The sequence below is a fragment of the Lycorma delicatula genome, chromosome 1 (genome assembly GCF_047948215.1).
Source record: "Lycorma delicatula isolate Av1 chromosome 1, ASM4794821v1, whole genome shotgun sequence".
NCBI classification, from domain to species: domain Eukaryota; kingdom Metazoa; phylum Arthropoda; class Insecta; order Hemiptera; family Fulgoridae; genus Lycorma; species Lycorma delicatula.
The window spans coordinates 349,473,823-349,495,546 of NC_134455.1; the positions used below are offsets into that span (position 1 = coordinate 349,473,823).

General features: G+C 31.7%; 1 protein-coding gene across 1 annotated transcript in view; it reads right to left on the reverse strand.

The window, feature by feature from the left end:
* The window catches only part of LOC142318414 (solute carrier organic anion transporter family member 74D-like), an 85,344-nt gene that overhangs the window by 34,236 nt on the left and 29,384 nt on the right, over nucleotides 1-21,724 (reverse strand). Inside the window, exons 2-4 of the mRNA XM_075354999.1 lie at nucleotides 14,879-15,082; nucleotides 8,982-9,188; nucleotides 2,972-3,181 (exon numbers count right to left, since the gene is read on the reverse strand). Of these exons, the coding sequence (XP_075211114.1) occupies nucleotides 2,972-3,181; nucleotides 8,982-9,188; nucleotides 14,879-15,082 (621 nt within the window). The remainder of the gene's footprint in view (nucleotides 1-2,971; nucleotides 3,182-8,981; nucleotides 9,189-14,878; nucleotides 15,083-21,724) is intronic.

Below are 21,724 nucleotides of genomic sequence, written 5' to 3' on the forward strand. Positions count from 1 at the left end.
AGCATGAACTTTATACCATTTTATGATTCACACATACCCACACATGCGCGCGCGCGCGCGCACGCACGCACATGTGCGAACAAATAATTATTTTGTAGATTGTAAAAAGAAAAAAATACCAAAAATTTTGTAGAATTATTTTACATCGCCAAGAATTATTTTGTGGATGATACAATAGATGATGCAGTGAAATATCTTGAAGAAATTGCAGTATAATTGTAAGGAAATTTATATTGATATTAACAAATTGTTTGTCTTCTTACTTGGTGAAGTAGCAGAAAATTAAAAAGTAGAGATAGATTATTCTATTATTTGGGAAATGAATAAAGAATTAGGTTTGGGGTAACTTAAGTTAAAATTATAATTGTGTAATAAAAACAACACACATCATTGTTGGAATAATTATACTTTAAAAATGAGTGCAAGTATAAATGTAAAAAGACAGTTAATTTTGGTGTAAATGAAAATTTTAGAGTAATAGAAAATTTTAGAATATGCAAATGGATGAATGTAGAAGAGATAGATCAAGAAATTGAAAATGTAATATAAACTAATTAATATGAATGTTAAAAATATTGATCGCAGATAAAAGAAGAATTGAGTAGAAGGGTACTGAGAGTGCATATAAAAATGAGTAAAAATTCTTTATAAAAATATGCACAATGTATTTAATTTGTATTTCTGTTGGCAACAGTGTCATTTTAGTATGCAGATGCTACATGTTGTTTCTAACTTATCCCTAGATTTGAAGCCAAGTACAACTGATTTATCAGTTCTATTATTGTAACCATAATGTTATCCATGGCCACTTTGCTTTCTGTTTGCACCAAAGAACAGCAGTATTATTCAATGATCAATTTTTTGTAATTTGAATGTGTATGAGCTAAAATCTAATAATGATATTTACAACGATATGGGAACAGTATTTTAATGCAACAGGGTATGTTGCAGTGGATTGAAAAATAAAAAAAAATGTCATGTCAAGAAGGAGTCAGGGTTACAGCTGATGAGTACGTATGTGTTATAGTTCTAAAATACAGATGAATGACTACTGATGAACTTGCAAATGGTTTACAAATTAGTTACAGTTCTACCTAGAAAATCATCCACAATAAATTTAACTTAATGTAAAGCTTGTTATTGTAGATCCTAAAACAATTCACAATACACATGGACATCTGTCAATAAAATTTGATCTGCTATAATAATGAAGGTGATGATTTTTTTAAACAGATTCATCACTGGTAATGAAACGTAAATGTATCATTTTGAATCAGAGAGTGAACACTGAAGTATGAAATGAAACATCCACAACTGTCTTCTAGGAAAAAGTTAGAAACTAAAGAGTTACTTAGGATAAAGTATGTCAGAAGGAAAATTAATGTTAACAGGTTTTTTTTGAGATGCACGGCTCACTCAGTTCTATAACATTATCAGGAAACAGGCTTGATAATAAACTATGCTTGTTATAATGATATTTTTATTGAGATGCTGAAGCCTGCAGTTCAAAACAAATGCAGAAGAAAACTGTAAAAGGCTTTGTTTTGTTGCATGACAATGCCTATCTGCAACTGCTCTCCATGCTGCTGAAACTCTAGAAAATCAATTTTGAGGTATTGACGTCCTCTTTGTAGTCCTGATCGTCAGACTGTAGTCCTGTAGTTCAGACTGCTTGGTTCACCTGCTTGGTTCACTCAGAGGGACATTAAGAGGCTAAAAATTCAACTTAGAACTAAATTCAACTGAAATAGAACTAAATTCAACCAAGAACTGAGTTGGTGCATGCATGGCTTATTGCTCGACAAAAACCATTTTTTTCTAAGGATGTAAAACAGCTTGTGTAATGATGAAATAAGTGTATTGAAAAGTGAGGAGACTACATTGAAAAATTATTTATTAATACGTTTTTTGACTTACAAAATCTGGGATTAATGAAGAAAAATTATAAGAAATCTCAAGAAAGGAGGGTTTTCTTTGAAATTCCAAAGTAAAAAAAAAATTGTAGAATTCAGGAAAAAAGCCAGTGAGAGCCTTTTAAAATGTGCTGGCAGGAAATTTGGAAGAAGAAGCTCACTAAGAACAGTGCTAAGTGTGATCCATAGTTGAAAATAACTTTTAGCTGCCTTGCAAAATTATCATCTTGCTCTTGTTTATTATTGTTCATAATGTTATGTTATATAAAAAAAATTATTTGTAATTCATTGATATGTGTTTATTCATAACAAATTATAAAGTAATAAAAAAATTAAAAAGTTTACTTACTAATAAATAAAAAAATAAACAATCTACTCATGACTATGCATGAAATTCTCACTGTAGGTATGACATCTAGATGTCATACATGGAGAATAGTTGCAATCTTATTATCAGGCTGTAAATATTTTTAAGCTGAATTTTACAAATATAACACCCCTTTTGAATAAAAAACAAATTAGCAAAATGTTCGATACAGAAGTTCTCATTAAATAATCTTCAAAAGAAAATTTGAACATTTGGGGAGTAATTTTTTTAATTAAATTTCTTTCTCATTAGTGATTTTTAGAAAATAATGATTTACTTTAAAGAAAGACAGACTGATTTTGGGACAAATATTTTAAATAACATATTTTTGAGATATCCATATTTTTTTTAGATCTGATTAAAGCTAAAATTATTACAACATTTTTTTAAGACAATATTTTTGTAGTGTCTGCCTTCGATCCTGAGCTTCTGGCTTCAAGTCCTGGTGAGGTATAGCATTTTTCTACACATTACCTAACATTTATTATCATCCATTAGTAACCATTATTGGGCATCAGTCTGTTGCTGTATATATAAATAAATATTATACATTATACTGTTTCAAATTAATTTCTAAGTTATTGCATGATTGAGATTATAGATTTTTCTACATTATTAAAATTCCAAAATAACAGTTTGATTATAGATCTAAAAAAATTTTCAGAGTTGTTAATAAAAGATTGATACTGACAAACAAGTACAGCAATTTTGTCTTTGCGACTATTATCATCCATATAGGCGACACCAAGAGACCAGTAACTTGAAACACCGATTCCAAGAAAAAATTGTGATAGAATTAAAATGGCTGTAGGCATTATGGATGTAATACTTTCTGAACAATCTTCACTGAAATCAGTAACTCCACACATCGGTAATGATCGAGTGTTATTAGAAATAGTATCTGTAAAAAATGATATTCAACTTTAGTTCATTCGGTTTATATTTAATACGGTTTATATTTAGTTTTAATATAATTGTATCAAAGCTAGACAACTGATTAATACTTGTGAACAATTTTAGGATAGGGAATATAAATTTAAGCTTATAAAAACTGTAAAGGACATAAAATCATACATGAAGCAGGCACTCAAGAATCAACGGTTTAGTAAATACAAGGGGCAGATGAAATGTAGGTATGTAATGAGAAAACAAAATATACTGCTATCTTGTGGTCTTGTAGTTTCATTCTCCTGCTACTAACAATTCAAAACTTGTTTGCCCATGTTCTTTCATTTTCTATCATTTGCCATTGTTATGAAGTTTAGTACACCTGCTATGTTAACGTATCTAAAACAAGTTCATGATTGAACCTTTAAAATCAGAAAAAATGAATGTTAGTGATATTTTTCCGCTGTATTTCATCGCAGAGCATGAAAACCATTAAAAATTCAAAACACAACCCTCTAGAAAAAAATATCTGCAGTGTTTTGTAATTCAAAACACTTGTACATGACTTGACAACCTGGAATCTGGTTAGAATGTAAATTCTATAAGATACATAGAGGTGTTTAAATACCTGAGGAAACGTGTGTTATGTTTGACAACCCATGGAACTGATAATTCTGTGACAAGATACATACATATATTCTGCTGTTTCATATACATTGCATGCGACTGTCAAGGCTCTTGTGGAGTTGAAATTTAAACCTGTTCCATACATTCTCCATACCTACCACATTTGGCATCCTGCAATTTTTACTTCTTTCCCCATTTAAGGAGGGATATTAATCGTATTGATTTCACTATGGAAAAACCAGTCTTCATTAACACAACAAGAAAACTGGTTAACTGTCAAGAGAAATATGTAGCTGTAAATAATGCCTGTGAAAAAAATTTTTTTGTAACAAATGAAATGCTTGTTTAAGGCATATTTGATTCATTTGACTATCTGTTTTAATTTGTAAGTTATGAGCAACTTTGCATTGTACTTCAACCAATCCTCATATTTTGAGTTAATAATTAGCACAAAACTGAAGTAAGCTGTATCAATGTGAAATTTAATTTTTGTAATGATTCGGTGAACCAAATTTCATAATAAATCGTTTTAAGCATTGAATTAAAAATATATAATATTTTTTAATAGTTTACTTAATGACTGGTACTGCTGTTTTTCAGATTGAAGGAGTACATCAAGCGGGTATATGATACATACCTACACAAAAAAAATCATCACATAAACGAAGACTCATAGAAAATTGCTCATAAATTTAAAAATCTTAATGTAATGTCAGATACAAAACAAATCATTTCGTTCACAACAAAATCACTAAACAAACACAATACTCCTGGAATAAGATTTGAATAGTTTCAAAAATAGCTTTATCAAAAAATCTATATTTGCTCTTTTTATCACTAATTCACTCTAAATGTATAAATACATAATGTTTTTGTATACTTGTGTGCCATTTGAAATGCCCTATTTTTATTTAAATATACCTCCCAAAATATTAAACATAACGATATGAAACAAAAATTAAATTAAAGCCTTTCTTATCAAGTTATAACAAAAAATCACATTATATCACATCACTTCCACATATGTGCCCTACCAGCCACACGAAAAATATCCAGCCAATAGGCGATTTCGTGCCATGTCCATTAAAACATTTCTGGTTTGATGGATGAAATGGCATTCTGAACACTCTCACGCAGCTCCTGAATGTTTGCTGCTTTTGTTGTATACACACTGTCTTTGACATAACCCCAGAAGAAGAAGTCCAGAGGGTTTATGACGTGATCTGGAATTGAACCACCACTTTCAATCACCCTATCAGAAATCTTGACGTGTTGGAGCAGTTTGTGTTTCCACAAATTGAGCATAGGCTTCCTAACATCCTCTTCCAGCAAGATGGGGCTCCTGCACACTGGCTCCTTGATGTAAGGGAAAGGCTGGATGAGATGTTTCTTTGTAAGTGGATTGGAAGAGGTGGTTCAATTCCCTGGCCACCCAGTTTGCCAGACATAACCCCTCTGAACTTCTTCTCAAAGAGAGGATGTATACAACAAAAGTAGCAAACATGTAGTAGCTTCTTGAGAACATTTGGAATGCTATTTCAACCATCACACCAGAAATGCTTCAACGAACATGGCAAGAAATCACCTACTGGCTGGATATTTTTCATGTGGCACATATGTGGAAGTGATGTGATTTTTTGTTATAACATGATAAGACAGGCTTTAATTTTATTTTTGTTTCATGTCGATATATGTAATATTTTGGGAGGTATAGTTAAATAAAAATTAGGGCATTTCATATGGGACACCTGTATAATTTGTTTCAGAAGAAATTTTCTCACATAGTTTTTGTTAATTTAAAAACTGATTGCAGTTCAAAAATTTGCCATCTTCATAGTTACATTTATTCCAGAAGTTGCCTTATCCAAATCTTAACATATCCAGTCCTGTGTTTTTGACAGTCTTATTCATTCCAAACTCTGCTTGCCTTATCCCACTTTATGTTACTGGTGTTTGGGGTATTTGATAAAATCTTGATCAGAGCTGCATTAAAACACTGCTCTGATCAAGATTTAAAAAAAAAAGTTACAGAGAATTGGCATGTAGGAGAAATAGGAGCATCACCACCGACCTGAGGTTGGAGCCCCAGGAACAGCATAGCTGGGCCGGGACCCCTTGCACAAGCAGGTTGAGAGGGAGCTGATAGCAGCGAAAAAAAAGGACCCAGCCTGCAGCGTGGGGAACCGGGAACAGCAGAGCTGGATCGATCCACCCTCCCCACTGCCAAGGTTTGAGGATACAGATGCCAAAGATCTAGAACTGATGGGCTGACCTGCTGTGCTGGATTTATAGCCGGTAGTTGGGGAGGCTCGTTAAGAGTCAGAGAGAGACCCCCTGGGGTGTATTAGTTACTTAAGTGTGGATCTTCCCACACTAAGGGTAGGGGACTGCAACTCGGAAAAGTTTGGGAACCACTGCTATATTATATTTTCATCAGAACCAAAGCTGTGTGCAAAATTTCAGTCTGATTGTATAATGGGAAGTGTGCCAAATTTTAATTACTAAATTTGACCTGTACAGGAATTTGAACATAAGAAAACCATTGAAAAAGTGAATTAAAAGTTTCTGATTTTATATAGAAGGATAAAAGATCCACTGAGGACTTACTGTTTTCTGAGAATTTGTAGAATATTGTGAAGATATTCCATTTATCTCTGGAAAGAATCCCACTTATCTCAGTTTGCATTTAAAAGAGTTTTTTTTTTTAAAGTGAGAACTGTAAAGCTATATTTTCTATTATAGCTTGAATTTCTATTTTTCAGGAAATATGAGTACATGATAAATATGTTACGATGTTACTGATAGATATTTTTGGCAACCAAGTATTGACCGGTTGCCTTTATCAATCGTTAACGTATCTAAAATTGTTTTAAATGTAACATATTTTTTTTTTGTATGTAGATATTGATTTTAAAAGTGCTACTGTCAGCTACGTTAATGTGCCTAATTACAAATAAATTTAGAGTCAGTTTGTCATCAATCGGTCCTGCATTCTACTGGTAAATAACTGAATTAATAATCTAAATATTTGTTTTTCACTATTTACTTGCAAAAAAACTATTACACCAAAAATATATAGGGAATTTCAGTTGGTTCATAGGTTATGTAACAAGACACATATCCTGTATTATGAAATCTTATTAAGTAAAGATTCATTCAGTGTATTATTTAGTTTTTATTAAAAAAAAAGAAGAAAAATAGTAGATTTCTAGTTCTAATTAAAACGAAATAATTACATGAAATGGTTATTGTTTATTTTTTTTTTTATGATTAATTCATGGCATAGCCTTGAACCTTGTGAATGGAAATCTTTAATCTTGTAGCATATGAAAAATGGTATGTCTGACTGGGATTTGAATCCGGGATCTTTTGGATAGAAGCCAGAAATGCTACACTCTGTTATCGAGGTTGGCAATTTTGTGTTATTTTAACTGAGAAGGTTTTTAGATATACTATATCTCGTAAAATCTTGGAAAAAAATATGTACATGTAGTAGTGGAGATTTCTTTTATACGAATTTGAATACTAGATTGTAGATATCAGTGTTCTTTGGTGGTTGTGTTTCAATTAACCACACGTCTCAGAAATGGTCGACTTGTGACTGTATAAAGCTACACTTTATTTACATTCATACATATCATCTTTACTCATCCTCTGAAGTGATACCTTATGGTGGTTCTGGAGGTTAAACAGAAAAAGAGAGTAGTGGAGATTGCCGATTGAAGCATAATCTTTAATGAATTGAATTAATTGTGAACTGTGAGTCTTTATCACTGGGTTTGAACTGAACGATTTGAATCAATCAAATGAATAATATTACAATAATAATAGAATTAAATTTATGTTAAATAAAGTAATATTAAGTAAATTAAAAAAAATTCTGTTTAATAATAATGGGTTTCCTGTGGGACTGCAAGTGAGGCTAGAGTGTTAAGGTGTGCAAGCTACTTCTGCAAGGCTAGACCAATCATCACCATCAACTGGTAATAAATGGGTAGCCCCTGGGGCGCTGTTTTGGGAGGTGCAATGGAGTGCTCTTATAATATCTCTGGAAACAATCGTCTGTGAATTAAAGATATTCATTAAGGAAAAAATAGATTAATCCTTTTACTTCATTGTTATATTTCCGCCACCATGGATAAGAAATAAGTTATGAACTTTTCATCAAAGTTATGGTGTGTGTACTTCAGTTACCATAGTTACTATAATTCTATCTTTTGAAATTTAGTTTCTTTTTCAGGTTTCTATAAAGCCTGAATACTATAATTATTATTTATCAGTATTATTTTCACAACCATGAGGATAATGTACAGTACGGGGTAGATGGGAATGGTGACCATCTACCATTCCATTTAACCCACCGGGTTGGTCTAGTGGTGAACACGTCTTCCCAAATCAGTTGATTTGGAAGTCGAGAGTTCCAGCGTTCAAGTCCTAGTAAAGCCAGTTATTTTTACACGGATTTGAATATTAGATCGTGGATACCGGTGTTCTTTGGTGGTTGGGTTTCAATTAACCACACATCTCAGGAATGGTCGAACTGAGAATGTACAAGACTACACTTCATTTGCACTCAAACATATCATCCTCATTCATCCTCTGAAGAATTATCTAAACAGTAGTTACCGGAGGCTAAACTGTAAAGAAAGAAGAAGAAGAAGGGAATGGTGACCAAAGCAAGCTCTGCAGGTGTTCAAGGCGTCAGTCCTGCTGGCAAATTGATAATGGAGAGCAAAGCAAGCTCTGCAGGTGTGGGGTAGGTCCCTTGGCCCCAAGGATATCCTGAATTTGCTCTGGGATTCGCCTGAGCCCTGAAGGTCCAGGTTCTGGCTAGACAAGCTGGCTGGTACTTAATAAATGTTGAAGTAATAGAATCAATATTTTTTATCCAGAAGGTTCTGGGTTCAAATCAGATTAGGTGTTTTCAATTTTTGGGTTCATTTCAGGTTAGTCAGGTTAGGCATTTTTCCACAATACAAAAAATTCATCTCTCATCATTAATGGAAACTGTGTTTAGAAATAAGTATCACATTTAGATGAATGAATAAATAAATAGAACTAATTTTAATAAATAGATAATAAACTTTTAGTAAATTTTTATTAGTAATAAACAAAGCCTAAGTATTATTTTATTATGTTGAAATATTGTCATTATTGATTATATTTTATTTTTTTTTATTACTTACTTGATATGTCTGAAGTACTGTTGTATGCTAGATCAATGGCATCTTGACCGGCCCCATAAATGATGTGAGGCAGTACACGAATAAAGCATGCAATAGTAACCATTATTCCACCAGCAGCTACCCATCTGGATTTGTGACTGTGACTTCCAAGGTATGAGCAAAATATCACAGTAATATATCCAACATCCAATGAACTGGTTATTATTCCTGAAATAAAATATACTGACAGAATGGATTTCATTGGGTATGAATAGATTTTTTTATTTAATAAATCATATCACATTTATCTGTAGTAATGAGTATACAGCTATTACATTAGAAAAAATTATGTATGATAAGTTTACTACTGAGCATCTGAAATGAAACTTTGTATCATTGTTGACAAATGTTTATTTAATTCATTATATTCAAATAACAGTGAGAGAAACAGGGATAATAATTATCAAATATACCCATTTAACCCATGCAGTATTTTGTCTGGATTGATGTTTGTAAAAATAGCCTACTGTAAATGGATTTTAAGGTTTTCATTGATATGTAAACATTAAACTTATATTTATTGATCAATCCAAACATAATTGTAAAATAGCTAATTGTAGCTTTGTTTTGACTACAAACCTACATTCAGTGAAATAAAATGATTTAGATAAAACAAAAACTAGGCTGTGAGTAATTACTGGTATTAGAAAATTAAACTCTTACCTATGACATGGTGCCAGCTTATAATTTGCAGAAGCTGTCCTTAGCATTTTTCTCACACACTGGCTATTTTCTTATTTCATAAAAAACCGTTTGAACATTTTGTAGTGATTTTATGACTGGTTTGTCATTGTGACAACGATCGTACTGTACGTAAAGGTTTTGTGTATGGTTGAACCACAGAATTAGTGGAAAAAACCTGTGTTCATTCACTGTTACAGGAAAGCTATTTGTTATTGATTATGAAAAGGGGCAAGGAAATCATGCTTCCAGAAAAAATTGATATACCAGAGTCCTGCATTCATGAATGACAAAAGAAAGAAAACTAATTTCTCGTAACCAATAAGAACAAGAGAGTATTTCCGTGGAAAAACACAAACTATTCAGAAATAGAAGAAAATCTTGCAGCATATTTATAGAATGTGTGTCAGTTTGGATTCGCAGTTTCTACAGAAATGTGGCAGATGAAATCCCTGGAAATCGATGATGAATTAAATATAACAATGAATTTAAAGTTGCACTTAAATAGGTATGCCCATTTCTTTACCATTGTCTTTTCAAAGATGAATGACAATAGCACAGTGGCTACTGGAAGCATATGAAGATAGATTGACAAGGTTTCAAAGATATGTCATAAATTTACAAAAAAGGAATAGTTATTGTTCTGTACATAAATCTGGGCATGCCATCCAGACATTAGTGATTTTCAAAATGCCAACAACTTCAACAATTGAAAGTATAGGTGCAAAGAATGTTCAGATGCTGGTTATGATAAACAATGTTGCTGACAATACTTTCAGATGGCAGAAAATTACCACTGTATATAATTTTTAAAAGAAAACGTCTATCGAAAGGTGAATCATTTCCACCTGATACTGTCATATGAGCACAAGAGTAGGGATGATTAGTACTGGAGCAGATTAAAAGTGTGTGGGAGTGTTGACCAGGCGCTTTATTAAGAAAACCTTGCATACTTGTAATGAACAGTTTTAGGGGTTATGACCCCTTTACATCATAGGTCATATGTGACCTATGATGTAAAGCAAAGATTGATAACTGAAAAATGTGATCAGTTATATTATTAATGGTGGAATAACATCTATTCTTCAATCTACAAATGTCTCTGTATCTGATTTTTCAAAACCAAACCCGTAAACACTATGCAAACTGGATGGCCAGTAAGGCACACGAGACTACATCTGGTAAAATTAAGGAAGTTTTTAAATACAGATTTATGAGTGGATTACTGATGCTTGGTCAGAAATACTGGATGATTTGATTAAAAAATCGTTCAAGAAATGTTATATTTTGAACGCTCTCAATGGAAGTGAGGACAATTGTTTATGGTACAAAGATAATTACAATTCTATGTACAACAAAAACTCAAGCACTGATGCATTTTGTTAAATATTTGTAGTATAGACTGATTGACTGACATTATGGAAATAACAAATACTCAGGACATACCCCAATGAAAATGGAAGAATCGATGAAACTATTCTCAAATGTGTTAAAGGAAGAAGATTGAACAGTTTAGAAAATCTATAAATCTGTAAATTAAAAATTAACAATAAAATGACCATAAATGAACATGTCAACAATCAAGCAGATGTCCTTTTCAAGATCGTCAATTTATTGAAAACAGGAAATAGATAATAAATTAAAAGATAAGTATAACCATTAATAGCAAATAAATAAGAAGAAGGTCAGAAAAGGCATTACATCAGATATTGGGAGGGGTGTTGACTAAATGTTTTATAAAGATTAACGTCTATTTAAAAGTACCAGTACAATAAGTTTTCACAATGGAATGGTTCCAAAACGCGTCAAGTGATAAAAAATGAAGCTAAGAAAGGTAGGTAGTACTAAACATAAAAACTATAGTGATATTAACAGAAATAATAATGGCAATTATTATTGTAACAACAACAAAAATTTTAACAAATACTTGTATATGTTCAATCTTAAATGGTGATTTTGTTAACAAAATGCAAAAAAGTAAAAATATTTTATTTTACTTTTTTCTATTTTCCAAACCTGGGTGCGTGCATGGTAGATACTACAATTAATTTTTACTTAGAGGAGATGTGTTTAAAATGGCCAACATTTGCCTTCAGGCTGATCACATTTCAGCATGTTTGAAGGTACATGTTGAACTCTTCCTTTCCTGTTCGTTAATCTTTTTAAAAGTAGAAAATGTTCTTTTATTAAAAAAAAAAACTATTTGAATATTGAAATAAAATTTTTGTTTAATTCATAGATCTGGTTAGTAGGGGTGAGATGTATAGAGGACAAGGAAACTTGAAATTCTTTGACAGAATTTTTATTACTTTCCCATCTAGTGCTATAGTAGAGCTATAACTATAGAAGGGAAAGTATTGTAATTGGTCTAATTTAGGTATATGTGGTTTTCACTGAATCTTGACATTTTGACACCTAAGGAATCGAAAAAATAAATATAAATTTTTTGGATGTTGTTATGTGTGTGCATGTACTCAATGTTTCACATCTTATATCTCTAGAACTAGCGGACTGATTTTGACCAAACTTAGTCAGATTACTTATGTATATGGGGTATTGATGTCATTAAATTTTCAACTTAAAAGGTCAAGGGGTGAGGCTTAGAGCAAGGTCACTCTCAGTATATCGAGATTTTGCCTAATTAAGGTTTTATTTTTCTTAGGCACATTTGTTAACAATTAAAAAAAAAGTTTGCAAAAAAAGTTTTTTCAAAATAGCATCCCCTCCCCAAAAATGCTCCCTGGTGGTTAAGTGGGTATGCTGTGTCAATAGTATCCCCTGTCACAACAAGGAGCATTAGTGTAGCAATGACGTACAGCTGTACAAAAAATATTACATTTAAATAAAATGATAAATATTTTAAATTAAGTTGTGTGTGTAAGCCGTGCATCAGAAAAAAGCCGTGTGATGGGAACGTCCTACAACTGTGTTGTCAAATTTTTTATGTTATGGTAAGATTTGTTAAAAAAACATTTAATTATCATTTTATTTCAAGTTATCTTAATTAACAGGATAAGAGGTATGAGCCTTTGAGAGTAAGAAGGCACATACCGCTTTTCCTGTAAGATTTTGCAATTTTTTTAAGAACAACTATTTTAAAAATAAAAGTTTGAGTGTTTAACATTCAAACTTTTACTTTATTTTAAGGTAGAGGTTCATGAAAGATAAGAGAGAAAAGAGAAGAAGATCTTCTTTTTTGAACTTTATCTTTTTTGAAAGTAGAATGGTCTTAAAAAGATTAAAATAAAGTATCAAAATATTATCACTTTTTTACTTGAATAAATCAAGGCAGGGTACAAGGAGGATTATGGAAGTTTAAAGTTTAAAACCATTTTAATTATAATGATAGTACATTTAATTCCTAAAGAATCACATCCCAATGTTTGATGGATGCATGATTAATGATTTTCTCATTTTCTTTTTTTTTAGCTTTGTTTTTTTTTTACAGCAATATTGCTATATTAACTATATAACTTTTTTTTTTTAGCTATATTATTAATTATATAATCATGAAAAGATATGGGGAGAAAATTACAGAATATATGAATGTTTATGTATTTGTGTAGCCTTTACATCTGGGAAGAAGGAAACTTTAAAATAATGAAGGAATTTTTCTTATTCATTGATAGCTTTTGAGATTACCCGAGACAAGTAAACATTCTAAAGACAAACTAATGAACAGTATATTTACAAAATAGTATGTAGATATATGATTCTTACTAAGAAAAGAGGCCAAAATTCCACAAGTAATGAGTGGGCTGTTGACTTAAACACTGAAATACCTAATCAATGAAGAGTGTAGACAACAAACAGGTTAATCCCAAAAGCTTGAATGCTAACAAAGGGTTTAATACAGTAAATAACAATATTTTTAAGTAAACAATTAATTCCAGAAACTTCAAAATTAAGATATGTAGAATTATCAGAGAACCAATTATAATTAATAGATATATGATTCAAGGCAAATTGAAGAAAAAATGATCGTATGAAAATAGAATGCTTAGGAAGATATTCTAACAAGCAAGTGGCAGTTAACTAATTTTTGAAGGTCTTTTGTTACTTATATCACTTAAATTTCTATAATCATATAAGAATATGCTAAAACTGATATCTCCCAATTAGGAGTGAAGTGTAATAGCCGCTAATCTTTTCATTCATTTCTTTACTTAATTTTATATTTCAGGAGTTAAAATAACAAATAAAGAAAGCAGAAAAATTTTAAGATCAATTGAATAGAATTTTTACTTGGCCAGATGTATAATTATGTTGTTTAACTAAACATTATACTATAATAAGGGAAGTATGGTAATCAGGGCAAATTCTGCATATCGGTTTTTTTTTGCGGCTCTTCATGGTTGAGAGGGCTCTTCATGGTTGTCCTTTCTAATAAAAAGAAAAGTACAGTTTTAGTATTGAGAAATTCCAGAAGGATACAAGTATTTTGGCTTTTTTTTAATGATATTTTCAGAATTATAGAGGATTTAGATGAAATTTGCCACAATGATTTCTATATATATGGCATTGATGATATTTATTTTTTGTTGTGGTGTAGGCAGGGAGATATGGACCTCATGAGTCCTGTACCTCAAAATTTTACTCAAGGGGTAGGTAAAGTTTTCTCATCATTCAATGACTTTTAGGTAGCTAAAATCATTTCTGATAATGCTTAATCTTATTCAAAACCCCCAAAAGGGATGAGGATAAAAAAAAATTTTATTTGGTCATTTTGTTATACAAATTAGATGATTTTATTGCATTGGTATATTACGGTATATTACTTTGGTGACATACATTGGTATTGAACAATTTTATTCAGGAGTGGGTTCATACCTTGAGATCTGATTCGCTGATTTTTATGAAAGTTTTACATATTTCTGAATAAAAGTCATTGATGCAGTTTAACTTTGGTTACATTTGTTGATGAAGTTGGGAAAGTAGGTTACTGTAGGTCCATTTCTCAAAATTTTACTTAAAGAGTAAAATAGATGTTTTTCCATTTTTTCTGGGAAAGTTATGGAATTCATTGCAGGTTTTTTTATTATTATTTTGAGCTGATTTCATGTATTATTAATAATGCCTGAATTTCAGTACAAATGTAATATCAAAAATTTAAGGTAAAAAATTACAGAATGAGAATAAAGAGAAAAATAAGAGGAATGAAAATAAAACTAAATTACCTGTCGTTTGACTTGGTATCTTAAATCTTTTTTCTATTGTTGTTATTGTGCCAGTTAAGTATGATGATATGGCAAAGTGACCCATACCGATTAAACCATATATAAGAACATATGCTTTTGTACTGGCAAGAATTTGAAGCCATTTGGGATACCATCCAAGAAATCCACATCTTGTGTCTTCTCCAACGATTTGTACCGGAACAGCTGTAAAGAAAACAAAAGCATATTGTATATTCTCTTAGTGTAAAAGAAAGTAGTTATTTATAATAGTAAATTTCATTTATTTAGGAATGGTCCCTTTGCTCTAATAAAAAAGTTATTTTTTTGTAATAATCGTTAAAAACTGATGTGGACACCAAATTACTTCTTGTACGCCTTTTTAAATTATATATACACATTTTTTGCTACACTTCATTAAAACTTATTTCATTTGAAAGTGAGATTCGATCCTCCAATTCTTTGATAAAGTGGACAGTTACACAATTTCTGAAATATTAGTTTTTATTACCATCAAGTATTTATACAATTATTAATTCAACAATCTTACATGAAATGTTAGGATAGAGTAAAAGTCCCTTTATTGCTAGATCAGTATTATTCATATCTTCGCAAGTTACTGATTAACAAAAGTTTTAGATTTTTGGTTTGTCGTATAAGTAAAAGTTAATAATTAAGCTATTCCGTTTAGTGAACTCCTGTATACTAGTTACAAATGTTAATTTCGACCTTACGATGTAAAATATTCAGTTTTTATTATTGGATTTGGTGAATAATCAAAAATGAAAAAGAAAAATAACATGAAGAAATATATTTAAAAAAAAAATGACAAGAAGATGGTTTGAAGAGGAATAAAATGTTAAGAATAAGAGAAGATTATAAATATAAAGAGGAAGAAAATGTTAAAACCAAGGAAAGAATAAAGAGATTAAGAAGAGGATGATAAATATAGAGAGAAAATTTGAATACTAGAGAACATGTACACAAATTAAGATCAGAAGAATTAAGATCAGAAAAATTATATTAAACCAAAGAGCAATTAAATGATTGGCAACAAAAAAAAAAAATAAACGAAATGATGATCAACTCTGACTTAGGTAGAATATTGTTTGACAATATCAGAGGAGTAGTGGACTAAAAGATAAAAATTTTTTGCATGTTATTAAAGATCCGGCTTGTATGCCTCATTGTACATGTTGTTCTTGTGTGTCACTATGTCATTTATAGTATATGTATATTCATTGTATATTTCATTCTATGACGTTCTTATATTTCTCAGTCAATATGTGATTAACTTTAATGTAGATAAAATTAAACACAAATTTCAAAATAATTAAATAAAATTAAACAGAAATTAAACTAGAAAATCCAAAAGTAATATGATTCTAATTTATCATTTTTAATTAATATTAAATAAGTCAGATGTTTCAACACATCTATTACATTTACAAATTGTAATAATGCTGATTAAATTACACATCCACATTTTTAAAAATGCATAAAATTATATTTCACTAATAACTTCTGATTTTTTTCATATTTTTTTTTTATTGTTATCGTGAATTATATTATTTATTGTAAAACTTTTTTTTACAATCACGGGTTAATTAATTATTAATAAATCAATATATTTAAATTAAAGAAAAAAAGTTAAGAAAAAATAAATTAAAATAAGTTAAAAAGAAAGTAGATGAAGTCTGATTTGAATGATGTGCCTTCCGTTGTAAGATCCAAATATTTCATTACATAAAGTTTCATTTGGCTATAACTCTGGAACCGATGAAAATAAGTACCACTTATGATATATCGTTGAAAAACTCTCAATGAAGGCTTATTACTGCAGTTAAGAAAAATTTATGATTTGTTTTTTATCTATGTTTTTTGGTCACTTTTGGTCCAGTCGAATGCAATCAAAAGAAGAGGTGCACAGCTAGGTGTTACAACAGTACTAAATCGAAAATTTCAACATCCTGCGGCTAATCGTTTTTGAGTTATGCGAGATACATACGTACGTACAGACGTCACACCGAAACTAGTCAAAATGAATTCAGGGATGGTCAAAATGGATATTTCCGTTGAAGTCTGAAAACCGAAGTTTTTCGCGATCAAAATACTTTTTTTACTTCGTACAAAGAAGTAAAAATATACTTGAAAGAATTTTTTAAAACTTAAAGAAGGTAAGGTTATCTGAGGTTTGTCCTCTTAGATGCCTGATAGTATGAGAAGACTAGGAAATAAATTATATATGTGTATTTTTTATTATTTTATTTGCCTAATATGTACGTTGCAATCTTTTCAACTAGTGAACAATAAGCAACCTCCCCCCACGTACAAATGTGATGAGTATAATTTGTTTGTAATGCTAATAAGTCTTGTACAGACTCAGGCCGACCATTCCTGAGACGTGTGGTTAATTGAACTCCAACCAAAATATAAAATGATTGAGACGACGAGTTAACCACGAGACTAGCTCGCCCTGAAGTAAAATAAAAAGAAATTATACATAATGTGTATTTATTTTATTTAAAAAATTACAATAAATTTTGAATATTTATAGTTATAGAAAAAAGTTTATATTTAAAAATAAAATAATTACTTTATAAAAAAATATACTATTTCGAAAAAAAATTTGATTTAAACAAAATGTACAACAAAATGAAATAAATAACTTATCTTGTGCTTGGTTCGATCCTTTTACGCTTGTACGAGTATAAAAAAAATATATATACGAGGGTTATTTTTTTTTCAAGGTCCGATCGGTCGCGAAATAAAAACCTACACAAAAATCGAATGAACCGTAGCGCATATGTGTTGCGCAGCGTCTCTCAACTAGTTAAAGTATATCTTTTCTTTTTCCTGTTTTTAGCCTCCGGTAACTACCGTTTAATTCTTCAGAGGAAGAATGAGGATGATACGTATGAGTGTAAATGAAGTGTAGTCTTGTACATTCTCAGTTCAACCATTCCTAAGATGTGTGGTTAATTGAAACCCAACCACCAAAGAACACCGGTATCCACGATCTAGTATTCAAGTCCGTGTAAAAATAACTGGCTTTACTAGGACTTGAACGCTGGAACTCTCGGCTGCCAAATCAGCTGATTTGGGAAGACGCGTTCACCACTAGACCAACCCGATGGGTTGCGTAGCGTCTCTAGTATGGCCTTCAATCACGCCGCGTCACTTCGTTTAGTTCTGAACACGCAGCTAGCACGTAAACATGTCTACAACAATAGCATCTCCCACCAAATGTGATGTGCGTGCGGTAATTCGATTTCTTCAGGCTGAGGGGTGAAATGCGGCTGAAATTCATCGACGAATAAGTAATGTGTACAGTGAAACTTCAGTGCGACAGTGGTGCAGGAACTTTAAAGCAGGACGTGCAGATGTTCATGATGCAGGCGGTCAGGGAAGGAAGCGAATGTCAACCGATGATCTCGTTGAGCGAATGGATGAGGCAATTCGAGAAAATCGTCGGTTCACAATTTCTGTATCGAGTGATTCGTTTACTGAAATTTCAAGGTCAGCTCTCTACACCATTGCGACTGAGAGACTTCAGTACCGTATACTGTGTGCGAGATGGATTCCCAAGATGCTGTCCGACCCTACCATCACAAAACAATGAGAACGGACGCCTTCCTAACGTTTCTCCAGCCCTACCACAATGAAGGAGAAGATTTTTTTAACAAAATTGTCACAGGGGACGAGACACGGGTCCATTTTGAAACTGAAGAAACAAAAGAACAATCCAAACAGCGGATGCATTCTCATTCTCTCAGTAAACCAAAGAAGTTGAAGCGAACCTTCTCCAACAGAAAGCGTATGGCTACTGTGTTCTGGGACCGGAATGGAGTTCCCTTGGTGGAATTCATGGAACGTGGGACGACCATCACTGCAGCCTCATACTGCGTGACTCTTCAATGTCTACGAAGGGCAATTCAGAATAAATGGAGGGGAATGTTGTCATCAGGCATTATGTTTCTCCATGACAATGCTCGGCCCCACACTGCAGCTGTAACAAAGAAGCTCCTGCAGCGTTTTCGTTGGGAAGCGTTTGATCACCCACCATACAGCCCGGACTTGGCTCCATCTGATTTTCACCTCTTTGCTCACATGAAATGCTGGCTAGGAGGACAACTTTTGGCACAGACATCGAGCTGCAGACCAGCGTAGAAACACGGCTGAAAACACAGGCGGCTCCGTTTTATGACGAGAGTATTGGAAAGTTGGTACCATGCTATGATAAATGTCTAAATCGGAGTGGCGACTATGTAGAGAAATAGCGTAACTATGTAAGTACTTGTTAGAAATAAAAGATTTTTTATTTTCACTGTAGTTTTAATTTCGTGGCCGATCGGATCTAGGAAAAAAATAACCCTCGTATATATGTATATATATATATATATATATATATATATACATATAAATACGGAAACCTCTCAACAACTTAAAACCGATCTAGACAGAAGTATCGATAACTACTTTACTTTTTGACGAGAAATAGAATTTCAACCGCTTCTTGGATTGAAACTCAAACATTTTAAATGGTAACATCCTTTGTGTGATATATATCATTTTAAAATTGTTTTTTAAATAAAACGTTGGTGCGATGTCTGTACCAAAAATGGGGGCGGAATAAAGTTTGGATCTTATACGATATAGATATTAATTTTGGATTTTAAGTATACCTTGCATACAAAAAGGAATATGGGGTTTTAATTTTTTTTGAATGAGGTGTGCAGTATTGATTTAAGGCTAGAATCAAATAGCAAAGTAGGCAGTCTTAGTTAAGTCGCATCGCCATTGATTGATTCCTTAATTTTGCGCTTGACAGCGATGCTAGCAAGTGGACTTAGGAACAGAAAAAAAATCATCTGTGTTTTGCAGTTTAATAATATGGATCTACAGTTGCAGTTCAACTTGTGTCTTGCAGAAAGTTTCATTGTGATCCTCGAAGTGACAATAATATATATCAGTTGACAACATAATCTGTTTGAAACGACCGGGCGTCTGTATTAGGGAAAGAGTATACGGGACGACTGAGGGTGTCTAAAGATAATGTTAAAATGTTATGAAGGTCGGCTACGAACTAGCAATGCTGGTGAAGATAATTTTTTTTTTTTTTGGTGTTTCGCAGGGCGAAAAACGCTTCGGCATTATCATCGCCCAAACACGATGCATGTGTTTTAAGAAACTGAATTTTAAAAATTCACAATTAAAAATTGAATAAAAACACCCGGAAAACAAAACATGAAATATAAATACAAAACCTAATAAAATAAAAAAAAAACTAAAACAAAATAAAAAATCCCTTTCGGCACGCTGTAAGGCGGAGGTAGATTCCATCGATGCTAAGTAGGGGATAAAAAAAATTTCCACCTTAAGGTTAAGAAAAATTTCAAATTTACTCAATACGACAATGGTTGTATGTGAAAAAAATTTCACATGTTTAGCACACGGCAAGCTCCATCTTCTTACAATTCCAGCAACATTTTGGTCATCCTTGCCGTAAGGGTTGATCATATCAAAATTGTTTCAAACAAAATTTTTAGGTAATGTTTAGAGGGCTAACGACTACTTTAAACCGATTCGATACTGTTCCTATTAAGGAAGGTATGATTCTTTTTTGTATTCAAAACTCCATTCTTCCAACCCTGGGTCAATGGTTGGTGATAAAAAAAAAAAATTAATTTTATAAGTTTTAGGCCCTTATCCAAAGAATATTAGGAACTTTAAACGAATTGGATATTTTACTTAACTGGAAAGTTATACCGATTTCTGTTTTTTAGAAAAAGCACCCCCCATTTCCACCCCCGTGGTCCAATTTTGACCGTTAACGATCTCGACCGAGATTTTAGGACGAGTTGTTGTAAGGAACAATTTGAAAGTGATTGGCGCAAAATTAAGACAGTTTTCTTGTCCACAAGAAAGCGAAATATATATATTATTATTATTTTACTTTTAAGGCCGCAAAGGACCACTTTAGTCAGAATAATTCAAGTCTTTTTTGCCGATCTTTTGGCCTTTAAGTTTTTAGCTTTTAGTTTCTCCCAATATTTAGTCATTCTTAATGATCTTGCTTTAGGATCCTCTTCTGAATAAACCCTTTTTGTATAATTAAAAGTTCTTACTTTAAAGTTGGTATTCGGATCTTTAATAACAAATTTTAATTTTTCGGATTTATTAAGTAAATCTTCGTAAGTCAAATTTAATTATTGCATGTCTTCTTTAATTTCTTTGATCCATAATGGCGGATTTTTTAAAGACCAAAATTGATCGATAATTCTCTTAGTAATCCTATCCTGCGGTAATCTTAACAAGTGTGGACAGAAAGATATTCGCTTCTTTTTCATAGTATCAACTAAGGATTCCAAGTTTTAGTACAGAAATCTATTAGGCAATAATCTGTACTGATTTTCGTGTTTATATTTTTTGTTTATGCAGGTTCTAAGAATCCTGCGTTCAACTTTAAGCAAAGGTTCAGTCCTATTTTTCTGATTTAATCTAAATAAAGTCTCGCTCGCGTAATTAATTACTGGTTTAACCACAGTTTTGTAATGTCTAATTTTAGTGTTAATCGAGAGCGATTTTTTGTTGTAAGTATTTTTGGTTACTTGTAGTACTTTAAATAATTTATTAAGTCTTTCAGTCCAATTTTGTTTTTCGTTACAATTACAAGTAATGATCTCTCCAAGATATTTAAATTTTTCTACAAGTTCTACTTTGTTTCCATTAATATTCACAGAAAATAACTAAAGGATGTATAGCCATCATTTTAGTCTTTTCATGAGAAATCCTAAGTCCAATTTTATTCGCAAGTTCTTCTATACTTGTTATTTGTATTCTGGCTTC